At 37.9% G+C, this 19,840-nt stretch overlaps 2 protein-coding genes across 2 annotated transcripts in view; both read right to left on the bottom strand.

The window, feature by feature from the left end:
* The window catches only part of LOC306859860 (histone-lysine N-methyltransferase 2D-like), a 31,859-nt gene extending 26,611 nt beyond the window's left edge, over positions 1-5,248 (bottom strand). The window contains exons 1-9 of the mRNA XM_079401230.1: positions 4,884-5,248; positions 4,452-4,534; positions 3,983-4,094; positions 3,499-3,701; positions 2,273-2,382; positions 2,003-2,165; positions 1,742-1,913; positions 613-727; positions 31-212 (exon numbers count right to left, since the gene is read on the bottom strand). Of these exons, the coding sequence (XP_079257356.1) occupies positions 31-212; positions 613-727; positions 1,742-1,913; positions 2,003-2,165; positions 2,273-2,382; positions 3,499-3,701; positions 3,983-4,094; positions 4,452-4,500 (1,106 nt within the window). The 5' untranslated portion in view covers positions 4,501-4,534; positions 4,884-5,248. The remainder of the gene's footprint in view (positions 1-30; positions 213-612; positions 728-1,741; positions 1,914-2,002; positions 2,166-2,272; positions 2,383-3,498; positions 3,702-3,982; positions 4,095-4,451; positions 4,535-4,883) is intronic.
* Positions 5,249-9,615: 4,367 nt separating this feature from the next.
* dhh (desert hedgehog signaling molecule) lies at positions 9,616-15,506 on the bottom strand. Its single transcript, XM_079401229.1, has 3 exons — positions 14,551-15,506; positions 11,826-12,087; positions 9,616-11,284 (listed from the first exon to the last, which is right to left on the bottom strand). The coding sequence occupies exons 1-3, from the start codon at positions 14,860-14,862 to the stop codon at positions 10,494-10,496; spliced, it is 1,365 nt and encodes a 454-aa protein (XP_079257355.1). The 5' UTR covers positions 14,863-15,506; the 3' UTR covers positions 9,616-10,493.
* Between the last annotated feature and the right edge of the window lie 4,334 nt (positions 15,507-19,840).

The raw sequence follows: 19,840 nt of genomic DNA, 5'->3' as shown, positions 1-19,840 counted from the left end.
TTCTTAATACCAGAAGGTACATAAACTGACCTGTGGCAGATGGCACAGCGATGTTGCAGGGAGACTGAGGGCTCTGTGGCCTTACTGCACACGCCACAGACAGAGGTGCGCCTGCGCTGACAGCCCTCGCATACTGTGTAGCTCTCAAACCACTGTTCAGAGCCAGGAAGCTTTAGCCCTCGCATGCCACAGTCAATACACACACGGCACCGCTGAAACAGACATGTAAATCAGGTTAGTCAAAACAATAGAGTGATATTTCACTTACAAAAATCACATTTTCCTACTCGCCAAACATCTGTACAAACTGATATCGCCATTACATGCCACAATCGCTCGAAGGGCTACCATAAAAGGTTCGCCACACATTTTGAAAGTGCTTGGATAAACTTCTTTGTGTTTCAACGACATGTCGGCGAGTTAAATGACAACAATTTTCATTTTTAGGGGAACCTTGGTTGAAAAATTCAAGTCGTCTCTCTATGCAGTTTTAGGCATGAGAAAAGAGCAGAGTAACTATGTAAATAAACTGCACAGGTCGGAATTCTGCCTTAAATGGTGATATTACACAGATGAAGGGCATGTAAGAATGAGTCATGGGTTTAAGCTTACTTTGCACTTCCATGAATCAGGGGGCACAGAGTCCATGGCCGGCAGTAGACAGAAGGTGTGGTAGCCCTTGTCACAAGCATCGCAAACCAGCATCTTTGAATCCTCCCCTGGTTGCCTGGATGTCATTAAAAAATATACACGTTTACAACAAAGTCTTTGTGAACACCGATATAAATACAGAGATGCGTCTGCAGAATTCAGGATGCACTTGGGCCGAATATAAAAACGAAAATACATTATTTAATAATTAAATAAATAATCAAATGTAATAATCAACATAAAAAACTGAGTTGTTCAAACATTTCAATTGCAAATAATGCTTTATATGGTTTTATTTCCAATTTTAATAACATTTGTTTCTACTCCAATTTGCTGCTAAAATATAAACATTTATATTAACATTATATGGTGGCTGTAATAACTTGTTTTCATAAAAGATTTATTCAAATATACATTAAATAATGAAGACAACAGGTTAAAAGTAAATAAAAATATATTTGTAATATAACATACATTTATCAAAATGTTCCTCGCTAGAGTGATTTTGCCTAGTTTACTATCAAGATTACAGACACTCAATGTCTTTCCTATGGCAAATGTAACATGTAACTACAAGCTGTTAGAATGATGTCTTTCCACTGTTGAAACACTGATCGAATGATTACATGAGAATTGATACATTCCAGTATGTTGTACGGTTTCTTTTAACACCTTCTAATGTTCATTACCACAATAAAGAGTATCAAAACCACATTTACTGTACTTCATTATAAAACTGACAGAATTCTAAAGCTGAGACTTTGCCTCATATTAAAAGTAACAGCACAAAGCTTATTGCAATTAGTGAAGTTCACGCATCAACAGACAAACTAAAAGATGATCTTGAGATCATCAAGAAATCAATTTTGGTAATCCAGCACTAATGTTGTAGTTTATCCATGTTGTGTACACGAAATAGGCACTAACAGAGTCAAAACATACCATTGGAGAAATACTAATTAAACATCACTCTAACAAAAGAAATCAAAAATTGCTGTATCGGACAAAAATTTGTAAAAATGTCAGTGCATCACTGATAAGTTCCATGATATAAACTGGATGTGAAGACGCACGAAACATTCAAACATACCTGCAGGTCTGGCACACCTTGCACTCGGGACACTGCCAACCTGACCGCTGAAGTGGTGTGGCACTGATCTCTAGACAGGCATCATGATAGTGCTGCCCACAGCCCGTACAGTATAACAGACCCGACAGTTCCCCGATGGAGTCGCACACTGCACACCGTGCTTCCTCTCCAGCTGCAAAACAAACACAGCATCATCTCAGCAACCACTGAAACGTAAACATTTACTGATGGTATCGCATCTGTTCCGTTGTAATTCCGTACCAATCTCCTCAGCCTTGTCTATGTGCTCTGGACAGAGGAGCGCCAGCTGCTTCATGGACTGGAATGATCCACTCGCAGCCGAACAGGGGAAGTGGTAGAACCGTGAGCAGCCTTCGGCCCGGCACCGGATGGTAGCACCCATCCGTTTACAATAATCACATGGCTGAAGCAGAGATAGAAAAGCAAATTAAAAGAAAAAAAAATTATTTGCCTGCCATAAAGCAAGATTTACGAGGGTTAAAGCTCTGATAAAGGAAGCTCTCAGCCTACCCGCTGTATCCCTGAGATGACTGCCTTATCCACGTTTATCAGCACCTCACCCTCAGTCTGCTCCACTCCCTCAGACCACACGACACACCAGTGGTGAACCCAGCAGCTCCCTGTTTCATAAGAAAGGATCTGCAGTTATAACACTACTGAGAAGAAAATATATTTTATGAGGTCTTGTTTTCTTAAAATCACAATTTTCATCTAGAAAAGAGTTATCACTGCAAGACAAAAACTGGCAGCTAAACCTATCCACTAAAACATACGCTCACATTTTTACCTATTGCAGGGCTCAATGGTAAACCCTGGGGGGCCAGTGAGAGAATTTAGAAGCAGTTGATAGAACTGTCTCTTCTCCATCAGGTTACGTCATACATTTGTTGACAACATGTTTTTTTACAGCATGCAAACCATAAAAATTCATTTCTTGTGATGTACTGATTACTGTTATCTTCCAATGTTGATCTAACATTCTGCTAAGATAATGTTGGGTAATACAGATGAAGTTGTCTAGATTAAATTAGGTTGAAAACTATAAATAAATGACTATGACACAAAGTTTTTTTTTATAATTGTTACTTTATTTTATAACTACAAATAATGCATTTTAATGTCGTTATAATTTTAAGAAAGTAATACTATTATAAAATAAGGATGCATTAAATTGCTAAAAGTGAGAGTAAAGGTATTTATGATGTCACAAAAGATGTTAATTTCAAATAAAGGCTATTATTTTGAACTTTCTACTACTAAAGATCACAGTTTTCACAAATATAAAGCAGCACAACCATTTTCAACAATAATAAAAAATTAGTTCTTGAGAAATCAGCATATTTCACAATATCACTGTATTTTTGATAAATCAGCTGAACATAAGATCCTGTCAAAAACATTAAAAAACAAAAACAAAAAAAATCATACTGACCCCAAACATGTAACTGGTAGTGTGCATGCCATTGTTAAAAACTAAAATTATTAATAATTTTTTTGTGGTTGGGCAAGTGACAAAAACTCAGTAAGGCATGTATAGATCTAAACCACCAGGTTGAGCTATGTATTATTAAAAAAGCCAACAAATAGAAATGCTTAATGTAAATAGAAACCATATTATTCCATTCACTGATGGAGAAATGTGACAAATTGGGAAGAAACTCAATGTGCCTCAATCCAACATATAAACATGACAGTGACATCACTACAATTCAAAAAGTTTGATTTCATTATCATACCCGTGTCATCAAAGAGAGATGCCAGACAGGTGGACTCAGAGAATCCAATGGAAGACAGGTCATCGTTTCCAGCTGCTGGCAAAGAGGAGACAGAGGGCTCCAAGCTGGGCCGATCGGAAGAGGGTCCAAAACACCGGAGCTCCCGCTGTCCATGCAGACTACGCTCCACACAGTTACAAAGAGCACAGGCCCTCACAGTCTCCCTGAACAAAAACACCAAACAGGAGAGACATTCAGCAACTCTGTACACATTACTTAAACAAAACAACCCGGTTTAATCAAATGGGATGCATTAATATTCAAATTTTGCATTATATTTGACCTTGGCTGATAGATTGATGCCTCTAAACAAGTGACTAGTTTGTCTACTTAACGTCATGTTCTATTTAATGAAGATAGCCTTTTCCTATAAACCGAGCTATTCAAGCATGACCTACATTTTATGCAAAGCAGCTCAAACCGCAATATTTATAGAAGGTCTTACAATGATGAGCTGGAAGCGTCCACAGTAGTGCCTGAGATGTCCTCTGCAGCAACAGGGCCACTCAGTTCCCCCTCAACTTGGACGCTCTCCTTTGCAGGGGTCCCATCATCAGCTGAGAGAAACATGGTAGACGTAAATTAAGATGGAACAAATGTAAATGTGCCCCAGATAGGTACCACTATTCCCTCAAGCAAAGCAAATGCTGTCAAAGTGATTTCAAGCAAAGGTCCCAAGCTCCCATTTAAAGATATCACTGCTGTGCAATATATAAGATTGTGTTTTATACACTTTTTGAAATCTCTCATTTTAACTATAGCATGTCCACAAAAATGTGCATGAATAAGAAGAGTGTAGTTACTACAATAAAAAGTTATAAGTGTTTACATGTCAATGTATAAAGAATAACGACAAGCTTATGAATTTATAACACACTTATGGCTAAAGAAATCTTTTTCTAATGTTTACTAACCTGCAGTTTCTGAATCATTTTCTTCGCAGTTTGATTTCTGCTCGTCCATTCCTACTCCTGAAGAAGATCTCTATTGCAGAGATCTGAAACAGAGAGATCAGTTACATCAATTACATTTAAAGTCAAAATGCTTGTGCCGCCCAAGCAGAGCAGCATGCATATACAAATCCAAGTTTTGCAATGATCTACAGCCACAAAACCACTGTCATTTTGCTTAAGCCTCTCAAATGCGGTAATGAAAAAAGTTAGACTGGTTAACTGCAGGTAACCTCTCTCTGGATAATGCACACTATCCGCTTGAGAATGGCTAATCATACCGCAAATGCGTAATAAATGTGCATAATCCAGCAAAATTCAAATTACTCCACACCTAACTACGCAAACATTACTGTACAGGAAAACATAAGAAAATGAAGCTAATTCAATACAAACCATGAGGTGGAGTCGCGTGTTCGATGCATTTTCTCCGTTTTGGTTAACGCTGGTAGATAACAGTTTACAGATTTTATTTTTAATTTGTCTGATCCTGCGTCGTTCTGCTCAGCTTACAGTAGTGGATAGACGCGGCTAACAAGCTAGCTTTCTCGCCGGGGTTAACAAACTCGCTGCAAAATAATCCGCTCGCCCATCAACAAACCAGGCAAATACAGACACGTATACACAGCTCCGTTGCTTACTGATACACCGCGGTCAATAAAACAACATAACTTCGTGCATAACTAAGATAACGTGTTACTTTCTTTATGTTAAACGACGCTAAAGGGAGAAACACAAAGAAAATACAACTTCCGTGTAGCGCGCTTCCTGTGACACACACAACGAGGTCGGGCTACAACACGGGCATCGTTATTTTGTTCCGCCTGTCATAGAGTGCACGGGTGTTAAAAACTCAAATATGGTCATACTGACAAAATGACACCACAGAGTATGTGATAAACTCAGTGTAACTTAAATTACAGTGTAGTTAAACTGATGTTTCTTCAATTAAGGATTAACGCTAACTTTCTCTTCCTACACCCCTGTTGCTCTGCCTTCTTTTTTGCACTATATATGTGTCCATCTATCTATCTATCTATCTATCTATCTTGAATCATAGCATGATGTAAATGTCACCTCGTGTTGCTAGTTCACCAGGAAATGCAATTCAGTTACAAGATTGCATAAGCTCAAGATTTCAGGCATAAAAGAAAAAATATGAAACTGACTGAAATACAATGTCCTGTCCTTGTCAGAACCCCTGCACACACATTTCCTGATTTATATGCCTGTTTCCTCCCCTGTTTAAAAAAATAAAAGTGAAAACAGTGTTGCAAGATATGAAATCTGATTTGAAATCTGAAAGATTGTACTTTTTTTATGTATATATATAAAAATAATAATAAATGGTATGTGTTTATTTTATTATTTTTGTTTCATGTTTAATGGCCTTTCATGAATATTTAAAGGAATTTTCACTGTGGGGTAACAGACTGCATAGTATACAGATGAAACTGAACACAAAATTAGTTTGAAGTCAGGTTATGACTGGCCATCCTCATTCAAAGCCTAAACTACTAACCCAAAATACTTTAGACACGACACTATGGCCTTTAATTATGAATGTGAAGTGTTTGCATGTATATAACATCAAGCAACCAGCATTACACACGTTAAAATAACTTATTATACAGAAGTATTGTGATTGTTATGGAAGAAAAGCATACAATTCGCGTTGAGTTTGATGTTCTGGTTTATCCTGACATAGCGCAGGGATCCTCAAATCTGGACCATTCCTGCAGAGTTTAGCTGTAACCCTAATCAAACACACCCGAGCATGCTAATCAGAGTCTTCAAGATCATTAGAAAATCACAGGTAATTTAGGTGAGTTTAATCGGGGTTGGAGTTAAACTCTGCAGCAGATTAGACCTCCAGGGAAAGATTTGAGGAACCTTGTGCTAGCGGGTTATTCAGGAAACTCAATCAAAACTTGATATTAATGTGACCATTTTCTCTATGAAGAGAAAATCTTAAACGTTTCTACCCTTACTTCGTTCGTCAAGTTTGATCAATTTGTTTAGTTAAGGTGTTCGCGTAAGGAAATGTGTAACGTTACCGATAAAAACAAATCCTGTACGCAATGCTTCCCCATTTAAACTTTCATCTGCGTAGCTAATTACAAAATATGGGACATATTGCTGACATTTGCCCTAGTATGTTTTTTTTGTGTGTTTGACTGAACAAAATGTATTTAAACTATCCGATGCTAAAATATTTACCACACCACCTTGAAAATCCCTGACCTTTTAACTCTGAATAAACTGTCAAGCTAAATCCTTTCACACTAATTTGTTGACATGTTTCCCAAGCGGTTTAAGTCCCAACACGCTAACAGACAACCACATTCACACATGCTACATACAGCACAGTCACTGAACGAAATCCGTACATAAACTCGTCTCTCTTACAGGATTTTCAAATGTTTTATACCGAGGCGAATATTAAAAAGTAACCAAACGCACTGCCAAAGCAGTGCATGCTAACAGGCTGCAAGAAGCAGCGTCCCTATGTGGTACACGAAACTGCAACCACTGCTACAAAAGCGACACGTATTACATTGATAAAATTTTGTTCCATGTTTATTACCAGCCTCGCTTTTGCAAAAATAAATAAAATTAAGTAATTAAACAAATCGCCCAGTTTCACATCTGCTAACTCCGCTTGCTAGCCAGATACTTTCATACTCCAAAATGCTGTTGCTCTTTCCAACAACAACAAATATGGCAGTTTTAATGATACGCTCGGAATATCACGACAACATATTCGACAGTAAAGCAACACATTAAGTCCTAAGTTTTCGTGGTTTCGCTCTTAATGACGGATGGTTCATGAACTGGTGCTGGCTAAAAATATGGCTTAACGTTACCCATTTAACGTTACCAAGGACATAAACACTCATGCACCAGGCTAAACTAAAAACACAACTAGCTATAGGAAAATAAACTATACGGCCAACACAATAACAGCTCAATCCTAACACTGGTGTTTGTAACCTTGAGTTTACATTCAAACGCAATGGTACGTATGAAGCTAGCAGCACATTCATTTTGGCCGACTGATTCGCACTCACTTCGCTAAATGGACGTAGAAGGGGGGCCCGAGTATCGCTAGGGTGATTAATCAGCAAGTATATATATATTTTTTTAAATTAATACTACTTTTAACACTTACCTACAATGCGCCGCTAACGTCCTCGTACATGATCGGAACAATCCTCCGGATAATAATCGCTGGGGTCCGTTTCATTTCATTAAGCTAGCTTTGGCTAGGCAGGGTTTACTAGTTTGTTGTTGATGGGGGAAGTGCTGTCGGACGAGCAAACGTTTGCAAAACTACCTAATATTAAGATTTTGGCTGGCCGATGCCAATGAATCAAATGAGTTCATGCTGGACTCTCATGTTTGCTGCTTTCATCCAGACTGAGCTTTGGCTAACCCACACCCAGATCTCCAATCTGGAGAAATGTTGCAAGCTTGTTTGATAAACTTGCTTCATGTAACAGTTTGAAGGATACTGCACCAGATTTATGCCTGTGTGAGTGCAGGCTGCAGATTAAAACTGTTTTTAACACCGATGCTGAGTCCAACTGCGACCCCTACTTTTGATAGGACAAACAAATTAGGGTTCACTCACAAACTCTGGGTCATGGTTAAGTTAGTTAGACAGGTGTTAATTCTGTTAGTTTCTCCCGATTTACAGATGAACCACCTGTCACTGTCTATCTATCTATGTATGTATCTGTCTGTCTGTCTACCTGTCTGTCTGTCTGACTGTCTATTTATCTGTCAGTCAGTCAGTAAGTCAGTCAGTCATCTTTTAAATACTAAATTATCTATCTATCTATACAACTAAACAATTACATAATCTATTTATATACCCTGTTTATTTATTGCCTTAAAAGGTAGTCATTTAAAGTGGCCGGTTTATTATCTGGCCACAATGCTAACAGCAGACCTCTCAGTACAGAGACATTTAGTCATAATAGATGTCAGTTCATGCTTGCTTTCAAAATTAGCACACTATTAGCTCAGTAAAAATCGATTCAAAACATTAAAAATGAGTAAATGAGACCACAAAATATTGCCTGATCAAAGGTTACTATTAGTCTATTCTTAGACTAGATAATTATAGATTTAAAAAAGAGACAGACTTTATTGATCCCAGAGTGCAAATGCACGAGCTGCCAGTTTTGAAATAAAATGCATTGTAAAGTTGTCTGTATTATGCCTATAAAAGATATGCATTGTTGAATCAACTAACCTCTTCTTTATTTAGTGGAAGAAACCAAGCAGGGGTAGATTTGTTGTCCTTTAAGCTGACAAGCCATCAGAGTCACATAGTTTGAGTCACGTACAGTAAATACAGTTCTCAACATATTCAAACATACGGTTTAATTCAGAGATAAATATGATGGAAGAATGGCCATTTATGGACATACTGGAGCACTACCAACATCTACCACAATGAAGTCATTTTCTCTCCAATATATTACTCACGCATGCTGCATTAGGTCATGTTTATTTTACAGTCAAAAACTGAAATCCTGATATAGCAAAATTCATCTGCACAGTACAGGCCATCTGTATCACATTGCTCTGTTAGAGCATTGATATATTGATCTCTATAGAATATAACTTGATGGCAAATAAAATTTATTTTTCTCTCTGTACTTTCCGATCATACCCCATTGACAAAATTAATAAATTCTTCCCTGCTTTTACCAGGATTAGTATGAACTGGAGAGGTTTTGAGCTAAGCTTATCTTTAAAATCTGATTGGTTCACCAAAGGTACTTGTTGGGTGGGCCTACATTACAGTCTTTACCATTGGCCTGATCCAGATAGAGTTTAGAACATCTCCTCTCCAGTGGGGGTGTGTGTCCATCTGCCCCCTCCATGACCAAGATAATCCTTTTCTATACCTTCACAGCTGTGAAAAAAATAAATAGAGGAAAAAGCATGCAATTCCAAAAATGCAATACAGTCACAAAAACATTATTTTAGTTTACAATGCTAAATCCTTTACATTGTCAGGCTGCACTTAAATTTAATTAAAAATGTAGTTTGTATTGCATTAATGCTGATATATATTTTAAACAGGACAAAATAATAGAGAACAAATTAGAAATATTACAAATAATAATTTATTAACTTTTTAATTTATTATTCATTCCAGGAAGCTGTTTTTCAGAACAGAAAGCTTGTAAATCACACTAAGCACATCAGAATTTTTTGGTGTCCACAAGGGGGTGTGATGCACTTAGTAAAAGCCAGCCTGATATTCATTTTTTAGCACATGGCTGTTGATTTTGGACGTTGGAAATGAACCACAATTAGTCATTAGACATGGTTAAACTGTGTTAACACAATATTTTGTTCATTTCTTTTAAAAACATCTAAATAACCAGATACAGGACATGATGTAATATGCTGATTTGTCAAAAAAAAAAAAAAAGTTTTTTTCAAACTGGGAACTGACATGATATTTTGTACTCAGTATAATTCTCGTGATAATAAAACTTGTTTCTTGTGAATAAAATCTAAGCAGATCAGGTTTATTTTGCAACACAATAAGATTACAGTAACTCTATCAGTGTCTGTTTGGTATAACAAATAATCGGAACTACATGAACAGTTTAACATGAAATATATATTATGAATCCAAAAGTATAAAAATAAATATTTATTACTCTTTGAAATTTTTTCTTATAAAACAAACATAAAAATACGTTTACATTTTGAATCCCTTAATTGTCCATATGGTGATTATTCAATATGACAAGTCATATTTAAAAAACTATGATTTTTACACTGAATATTTCACATACAGTATATGCATAACTGCAACACTTTTACAAATTCTAAGTAACTGTAACTGGACAGTATATGCGGTGAGTAATTATACCAGTTATAGTGCCTATTGCATTTCCTTTTTGGTCAGTAGTTTTTAAAAAAGCTATAATTTATTTTGCAGTTGACATTATGTTAATGTCCCTGTCTTGACCATCAGTAAAACTTCTGAGGCTCAAGAAATATCTGTCCTAATGTGTGTAAAAGCTTTGCATACCAGTAAACCTCCTTTTGTTGCAAAAAACTGTGTTCATTTTCCGTTTCCACTGTGACATCTGGGAATTTCTTGCATATGTTGGAAGAACTATTTTGCATCACATTTGTGAGGAAGGTCTGATCTGTGGAACAGATATTAGGGACCATGGCACTACTGTTAACCACCACTCTTTGTGAGTTCTCTTCCATTACTGTCTGGAAAAAGCGAAAAAGAACACGGAAAGGCCAAAATGCCCAGTGTGCGAGTCTGTGATCCTCAACAGAAGCGTAGTTGGATACCAGCACTCCATCCACAAATAAGTTCCCATGTTCTGTCAAAGGAGCATAAACCCCCATCCTCTCCTCCAGTGAAATTGAGACCACTTTAGATGGCTGAAGTCCTCTGTTGTCCCCAGTAAGTATATAGTCCCCAGTCCTAACTTTTTTGGCAAACATAGCTTCATACTCATGGTGGTGCAGTTTGAGATTGGGAGCCGCAAAAATGAGGTGATTGGGAGTAAGCGCCATTCGTTTTCCATTTTCAGTGGTAAAAATAAAGAAAGTGGTTCTGCTCTCTCTATCCAGATGTAAAAAGAGAAGTACCCGACTGAGAACAACTTCACCTGACTCGGACAAGGAAAGCACCTTCTCGCCAGGCCACAAACACGACATAGGTTTTTGCATGCTATCAGCCATTGTCACAAGTCCCGATCCTGAAAAGCAGCCACCTTTTTCCACAGCTACAGAGTGATCTGGAAAAATTTTGAGGTGGAAGAAATGTAAGATGTGAGAAATATTGCACATATATGAAATAACCCCCATATATAACATACACGAAATCACCCCATAGCAGATCTATACAGGTGGAGCAGTGGAGGGTGAAGGGATCTAAAGCACTGCAAATGCTATAGCAAGTACTAGGTGAGTATTTAAACGTTGAGCAGCAAGCTCAGCTTGCATCATGTGAATAATGGTGTCATTATATCAGCTTGAGTTAGACCTATCGGACTGTGCCATCCAGAGTTTCATGACAAAACTTTGGATTTAAAGGGATAGTTAACCCAAAAATGAAAATTGTTATTTACTTAGCTTCATTAGTTTTTGTCCATGCATTGGACACCACTGAATTTTGCTAAATATCTTCTTTGTTGTCTCTCATACAGTTTTGGAACTACATGATGGTGAGTAAATGATTACAAAAGTTTTATTTTATGGAGAACTATCCCTTTAAGAGCTACATTAAAAGATCTGAATGAGGAGTAACAAATGAAAAGCAAAGATTTACAAGCTTACCAGCTTTGACAGAGCAATGCACATGGTACTTGGATTCATAGTACACCCAGTCAAATCCAGCCTCCACTGCCAACTGTGCAAGTAGTCCATATTTTTTTGTGTCCCTGTCTGAGGTGGTGATGTCAACCGCACGGCCCTCATAATGCAAAGAACCAGGAGGGTGATGGCCATCCTCATCCCAGGCTTCCGTCACTCGCAGTCGGACGCCAGGCCACTGGTTCATTACTGCTATTGCCAGTTTATTGAGGCAGTCCTTACAGCGCTGTAAAGCAGAAATAACAAATTAAAGCATTAGACAGGTGATACAAAGGGAAGGACTATACCATAAACAACTTTGGAACCTACTGGCTTTGATTGAAATTACTAAAAATACTTTGACATTTTTCAAAATATCTTCTGTGTTCAACAGAATAAAAAAGGTACTGCAGGTTTAGAACTTCTGAAGGAAGAATATTTACTTTTGGGTGAATTTTCACTTCAACTGTCCCAGATTGCCAAAGCTCCTCCTTTTTTACCAATGATTTAAACCAGAGGTGTGCGAATGCTGAAAGCACAGCAAATACCATGACATTTCAGAATTCTTTTTCAGAAATTGGCACCGGTAGACATCAGCAATTTTTCTCCAGCATATTCAGCTCTGCAAAAGGCCATTTCCACCCCCAAAATCTAACAATAAGAACAAAGCTACTTTAACTCATTTCCAGCATTCTTTGGACACTTCAGCATGGTCACAGAGTAAAGTCAAGGTCAATTCCTTTTTTTTTTTCACACGATTGGAACATTTTCACACAGTCTTTTGAATGACCCCAGTGTCAAACTTGAGACTTTGTAGTACAGAATTTAGACTTCCTCCAAGCACTCTCAACATTTTGTGTCTCTCTACACCATACGTAATGGGGAATCTGTGAAAATTTAGCATTATTTGTCAGTGAAAATAATATTATGTGACCTAGAGTCATGATTGAGGGGGTATGGGAAAAGGCAAGAGAGCAAGATAGGGTCGAAAAGCCAATTAGAGCAAGAAGAAAGCAAAGTCTGAGCGAGCAGGCAGATGGATGGAATGTTTAGACGTCTACTTGGGAATGTGACAGCAAGAGTGAGAAATCAAGAGGGGAAGAAAACAAACCAGGGAGATTTTTCTCGCAATGCTGTTGGACAGAGGCGATTCATTGTGAAAACTACAATAGAGTCTTTTCCGATCGTGCCATTACTTCAACAGGCGAGAATTCTGCACAGGCGACCCCGCAGCAGAGGCTTGAAAAGATGCACAAAGGATAGCTTTCAGAGTTGGGCAATGAGAGGGCACATGCATACGTACACATACACCAACTTGAAGCACTTTCATAAGTGTCTTCACAGTTAACTAGTTGTCAATCTTGTCAAACTTATTATCAGTGATTTCAAACTTATCAGTAATATCTCAAAACGACCTATGATACCATAACAGATTAGGCCATGCCAAAGAATACAATGTCTATTTCTATTAACTTATTCAGCTGAAAATGTTCATATTGCCGTTAAGAAATTAGTTTTGAATGTCTCATATTTTAGTTTGGTTTAAAAAGAATATTTAGTGTACTCTGTGTTCTTCACAATGTTATCTGCCTTACCTACCCTCATATTTATACAAGGTAACATGTACACACTCCCAGGCTAAGGAAGTAGAGGTGTAGTGATCATTTTATAGCTCACTAACGAAGAACTTGGTTAAAGATTAAATGGTGCTGTGGCAGTCCAGACAGTCTTATGTCACGTTTTTTTACATTGCCTAGGGAACATGGCAACATGGGTAAACAATCTAGCAACATCATGATTTCGTGACAGTCAAAATCCTCTTAGACAAGTCCTGCAGGGCCTGTCCAGAAAAATTTGCCTTCTATCACAGCTTTATAGTTTGCATCAATTAAAAAAAAAAAAAAAGACAATGAAACAGCTGAATTACAGGAATAACAAAACCCTTTTATTTTCAAGTACTGTTTAACTGTGCATGAAGTATGTCATGGTTGACTGAGAGAGTTGAAAGGGCCACCTGATGCATCTGGGTCATTCCATGAAATCTGTGCCTTTTCCATTTTGATGGAAATTTGATTAGAAATTGCTTTTTGCTAATTGTATACATTCTAAAACGTATATATATATATATATATATATATATATATAGTAAATAAGCCTTTAAAAAGTAACAGGGCTGACAGTAAGGTTGACCGTCTTACCATTCATTTAGCCCTTACTAGCCTTGTACTCAAGATTATGACACTGCCAAATGTTTATGAAACAGATTATGCTGACAGATGTACAAATATCTAGTTTTCAATAAAAAACTGTATACTGTACATAACCATAGTCAAATCCCTACTGACAAAATTAATGAAATAAACAATAAAAAGATAGGCACTTAGGCCATGAAAAGTTCACATTCTGAAAAATGTCCTAATGACATGCATAATTTTAATAAAGGAGATTATTAAGAGTTTACACATATCTTTTAAAAATTATTCGAATATGTATTGTAATAAATTAGAATAATACATTTCAAATAAATTATATAATTATTAAATAACTTGTTATATTATGTATAATAATATAATAATGAATCTATTATCAATACATCTATTAAGAAACATTAAAGTATCGTTTAGTCATTGCTTACACGTGATCATAAAACATACAAAAGCACTGTGGAGTGACCCGTCTGCAGAACGGGACGCAGCTGACTCTTCTTTACCTTGGTCATGAACCGGTCAGCTTTGGTGTGTTCCTCGTCTTTGAAGTCAATGTCAGTGTTATAGTTGCACACGAGCTCATTGAAGCGTTCCGAACTGCGCGTTACCCTGCCCTCCGCTCTTCCGCTCGCTCCAAGGTTGTTCTCAGAGACACCGGGCACGTACTGCTTGTAAGACATTGGAGTCAACTTGCGTTGCCTATGGCGAGTGCCGTAGCCTGGACCCGGTCCGCATCCCTCCACCAGCAGCCATGAGTAAAGCCAGGCAGTCAGCAGGCCGAGCCTCGCCAGCTTTAACCAAGGAGCCAGCGTCATTGACGCGCGTGAAGTGTGTGAGGGGATCAGCGAGCCGCGAACCCTGCAACGCGAGCGTCTCTGCCAGCACCTCGTGGCATTTCGTTAACACAACTGACTTTTTCCACGTCCATATCACGGTGTCGAATTAAAATGGGCACTCGTTGGGATTAGCCTTGTGAATCATTGACTAAAGTGTAGCCTAATGGTTTCCAGATGATACTGATTATTTACAGTTTAACATCAATGGATCCGACATCCAGCCATGGTGAAAGTTTAAACCTGAAAAGTTTTGCATATAATTATCATATAATATCTAGCGCTCAAATGGTTTACACGGGTCAATCCACTTATTTAGCCAAATTTCAGCATTCCGAGCAGAGGTGGATTGATCGCAGCCTCGTTCTCGTTTGTAGACACTGGCATAGCAACAGGTGCTTCATCCCATCATCCTACTCCACCTTGGACAGCTCCGCGCGAAACAGCGTTTTCTGAGTTAAGGTTCACAGCGCGCGTTTCTGTTTGTCCTCCTGCCTGATAGTCGCGCTCAAACATAATTTCATTCCTTTACTGTCTGAGTGCTCTGCCTCTGCTTCGACATGTGTTTGCTCCCGCTTTTAACCGTTGCGCTCGTACCATTGAGTGTTTGTGACCGGACAAATATCGCCCTCCCTTCCTGCGCGCGCGCCGGGACAGTAGCGCACACGCCTCCCCGCGCGCGTTTCCAGTCATGCAGTTGTAAAGTCATTACAGTGCATTGTAACGAGTGGGGGATACTTTCAAAAAGTTGTACTTTCCTGTGCTGTGTATCTAACAGCATATTTGTCCCTTCTTTTAAAGTGAGAAAGTAATTGATACTAAAGCTATAGGCTTATAAATCAGTTTACTCTCTTGGCTACAAAAGCTCTATTGGGCACATATATACTGTCTATTGAATGCACGTTGCCCCAGTGCTGTTTGCTATCAAACAAATTTGGTGTAAAAACTATTTTCACTCAGAAATTGCTTGTAAATTTCATAAGTAATTACAAAGAAATGGAAAGTGACATTGAAGTTGAAAGACTGAAATAGTATATCAGGTAAAACTTTTTTTTTTACAGAGAAACAAAAAAAATAAGACAGCTTGCCTGGACCTCAGATTTATGAAAAATACTGTTGTTGTGAGGACACAATTTAAGTGTTTTGTTATCAACCTCCATTATATAGATGACCCTTATTGTTCTTTTGAATTTGAATGAATTTAAAATATTCTAATTATACTAAGAGAGTTTTCAACACCAATGCTAGGGGGAAAAATATGTAAACAAAAACTTTTGAAACAAAAGCTTGTCCTTTGAAACACTGGAAAGACTGTGTGACAACTAGCCCCGGTTTCCTCTACCCATTCACTCAATCAGCTTGTAGTGTATTTAAATGCAGGTGAGGGTCACTGACATGAATCTAAGCTTCATGACAGCTTCCTGCTGAGAGATAACAGCGTCATTTCTGTAACTCATTAATTTCTCTCTCTTTGTTTTTCTCCTGAAGGAGAAGACACTGGCTGACACATGTGCCCATGTTTTATCAGCTTCATAATTATAAACCACCTCTGAACAATGGCTCAAAATTAGAAGACAATACAAATAACTCAAGTCAATATGGCATTGCGAGCAAGAGGAAGAAAAATAAAGAGCAGCAAAATATCAAAATGATTTCCGCTGACCTACGTTATGCATCCAGACCTTTGGCATCCCAGACAATTAATTCACACACACAGATAAAGCATGCAAAGGTTAAGGCTCTTAGGAAATCTATCAACCTATTAAACAATACTATTTTAAGTAAGTTTCCTTCACAATATATCTTTGTTTCAATTTTTTCAAAAACTTTAAAGTTTATTTTCAGGTTCAAATTGCATTTTTAAATGACAATTTTACATTGCAGTCTCACACTAATAGACAAAAACGGCTATAAACTAAGATATTATTTTGTGTTCAAGTAGTTTATTTATCTAACATGTTAGAATAAATCAGATATCCATCCCAGTCATACAGTGGGTCATATTTTATGCACTTCCAAAACTCTAATGGATGGATCTGTGGTTCAATCACACGTCCCAGACACCACAAATAACAGCAAATGTGGGGAAAAGCTTAATCACAAGTACAAATGCTTTCAAGAGCACAATCAATAGAGAAAATAGAGGGAAACAGAGAAAATAGCTGCCATTAAACATTAAAGGGAGGAGATGACAATAAAAATAAACACAACTGTTTCAAAATGGAAATTGTGTAATTGTTATTAGTATTTCTGCATCCCCACCTCCTAGTCTCTTAAACGACCTCACTCCCCCACTTCAGGATGGGAGTATATACAACAGTGAATGGCTGAGTTTCCTGAGCAGCCACAGCACAGAAAATAAGATCTTTCCTGCCAGAGTTACCCTGGCCCTCGTTTTCCCGTTACAGACGAATCGTGACTACACCTGGCCTTATAATAGTAAAATGCCATTGAGCTCATGGTACTTTACTTGGCATCAGCCAAATTAGATGCTGCGTCATTCGCAAAGCCCTCGATTCCAAAATTGCCTCGAATAGTCAGCTGATCTTAGGGGGTGATGGTGTTCAATCAATCATGTCAGATGTTACAGAGCATGTTTATGTAACACAGGCCTGTAAATAAGGCCGAGCCACTTAGATTTAGTAGGAAAAAGCTGACTAGACACTATTCTGCGTACGTTTCCTGAGACAAAATCTGTTGGGGTTGCCGAGAAGAGTCAAGGAGCTTACACCCATTGTGACCCACCACCATCGGTCAATTCTATCGTCCCTCACCCTGTTATCAGTGCAGGAAGAGGCAGGGTGGTGTGTCAGACTGTGCTATGCTAAAAGCACATGATTTCTGGCTTCAGCGCCAACATACGGCTTCATAGGCTGCCCCTTACCTTAAATAACATGCTTATCGCAATCCAGAGCAATGTGACAGGGGACCATGGATAAAGAGGATGATCTGTCATAGGTGTACATAGATACGCTGTGCCACATTATGGCCTGATTTAGTCGCCACGTCATGCGCCGTCTATATATGCATGCTCTGTGCTTTTATAAGACATCGAAATTTGCCTATATAATAATTGTTGTAATACAACAACCGTGACAGAACAATAGAAGATCAGGGTGGAACTTCCTGACCCAAAACAAACAGGTTAAAGGTCAAGAGAAGAGAATATATTGCAGATAACGTACTGTAACTGCTATCATGCTGACCAGATTTAGAAACATGTTTTTACAGCAGTGAATAACTAACTTGACCAGGAAAACAAAAGATAACACAGGACAACATCATGTCTAGCTTTTATGACTAATTGATATATTATACAAAACACTCAGAGAACAATTCATTCAGCCTTTTAAAGTATTTATTCTAAAAAAATGCCAGTCATTTTCACTTTGTCTAGAAATATAACAGTAGGTGCAAGTAACAAGTGACTGTTTTTACAAGTTCGTTCACGCAAACGATTTGTTCAAAATTCTGATGCATTCAAGGAGTATTGAAGTGACTTAATGAATTTGGAACCATACTAGCATACTATTTTAACATATGCCATAAATAATATGCTAGTATTAGCGTTTCTGAATTTAGTAAATGTCTTTGAATGAATCATTGAATCATTCACTCAAATGATTCATTCAAAACATTGATTCATTCAGCAACAAAACACCTTTGCTGTGTCTGTGTGATGTTTGGATACGCGCTTCAATGTGTTGTGACAAGCAAAAATAGACAAAGTGACTATCAAAACAGTGTCAAAATGTAGATTATTCAATATTAGTGAATAGTGATGTCTAAACAAAGCTTTGCGAATACTGAAGCTTTCTCTCAACTGTATTGTAAAAAAGGTTCATTACTCATTACTGGTTAACATAGTGGTCAACAATATGAATGGCACCCACCAAACATCCCATATAGCATACACTTCCACTCCTTGTCTGGGCCAACTATGGCACATATGGCTCAGGTCTGGCAATGGCAGAGGTCATATGGGCCAGATCAAGCCTGTTTTAGTGTCAGTTCTGGCTTGCTGTGTGTGGGCCAGATTTGGCCTGTGTGTGACAAACCGGTTTTAGGTTGAGTTCTGGCTTTTTGTGTGTGGGCCAGATCTGGCCCATGTGTGATAAACTGGTTTTAGGGTGAGTTTTGGCTTGTAGTTTGTAGGCTAGAAATCAAATAAAGATGTCCTGTGATATTATTAAAGCTTCTTAATTAGCTTCTTTCTTAGCATATGCTCTGTCCCTTTACAGCTGTGGTTCTGCAACCAAATCTTCAATATATTTTAATTTTAAAGAAATAAAAGTCAGTGTCAAAGTGGAGTGCACTAAAATGAATTAAACATAGCCTAAATCAAATCTGAGATATTTAAGTTTTTTTATTTCTCTATAAAACAAATTATATGTTTTTTTAGTTGCTGTGGTCCTTTTCTGACAAAAACACCTCTGTGTGAGAAAGGCTGTTGAGTGTGTGAAGGGAGTCTGTCACGAGTGTGCAAGGTGGGTGTAGATGTGCCATTGCAGGCAGGCAGCGCGGCTCATTATCAGTTGATTAGCAAGTCTTTTCCGGCCACGAGTTTTCTATTTTCCACAATGAATAATATCTTCTAATGCACTTTGGCTACACTTCAAACAACCGCCTGGAAAGCTAATCTGCCTATTTTCCTCTTCATTCTTGTGTTTTGACAATAACGATAGCCTATCGCAACCTGTGAAAGACTGCCTTTCTTCCTCTTGTCTGATATGATTGATTTGGACCAGTCAAATGCCCTCTGCTGACCAACACGAGTGGCATGTGTCCACCCAATGTTGTTCAACTAAACGCTAAACAAGTCCTAAACTGCCATCATATAAGTACATTAGTTTGTTAGTTTTTCACATGATCAATATCACAAATTTTGATAAGTGACTTATAATGTAGCATCTTAAACAATGTATGTACATTTCCTTCATAGTTACATGTCTCTTAAGAA

This window comes from Barbus barbus (assembly GCF_936440315.1).
Source record: "Barbus barbus genome assembly, chromosome: 40".
Taxonomy (NCBI): Eukaryota; Metazoa; Chordata; class Actinopteri; order Cypriniformes; family Cyprinidae; genus Barbus; species Barbus barbus.
This window is presented reverse-complemented; position numbering and strand designations above follow the sequence as displayed.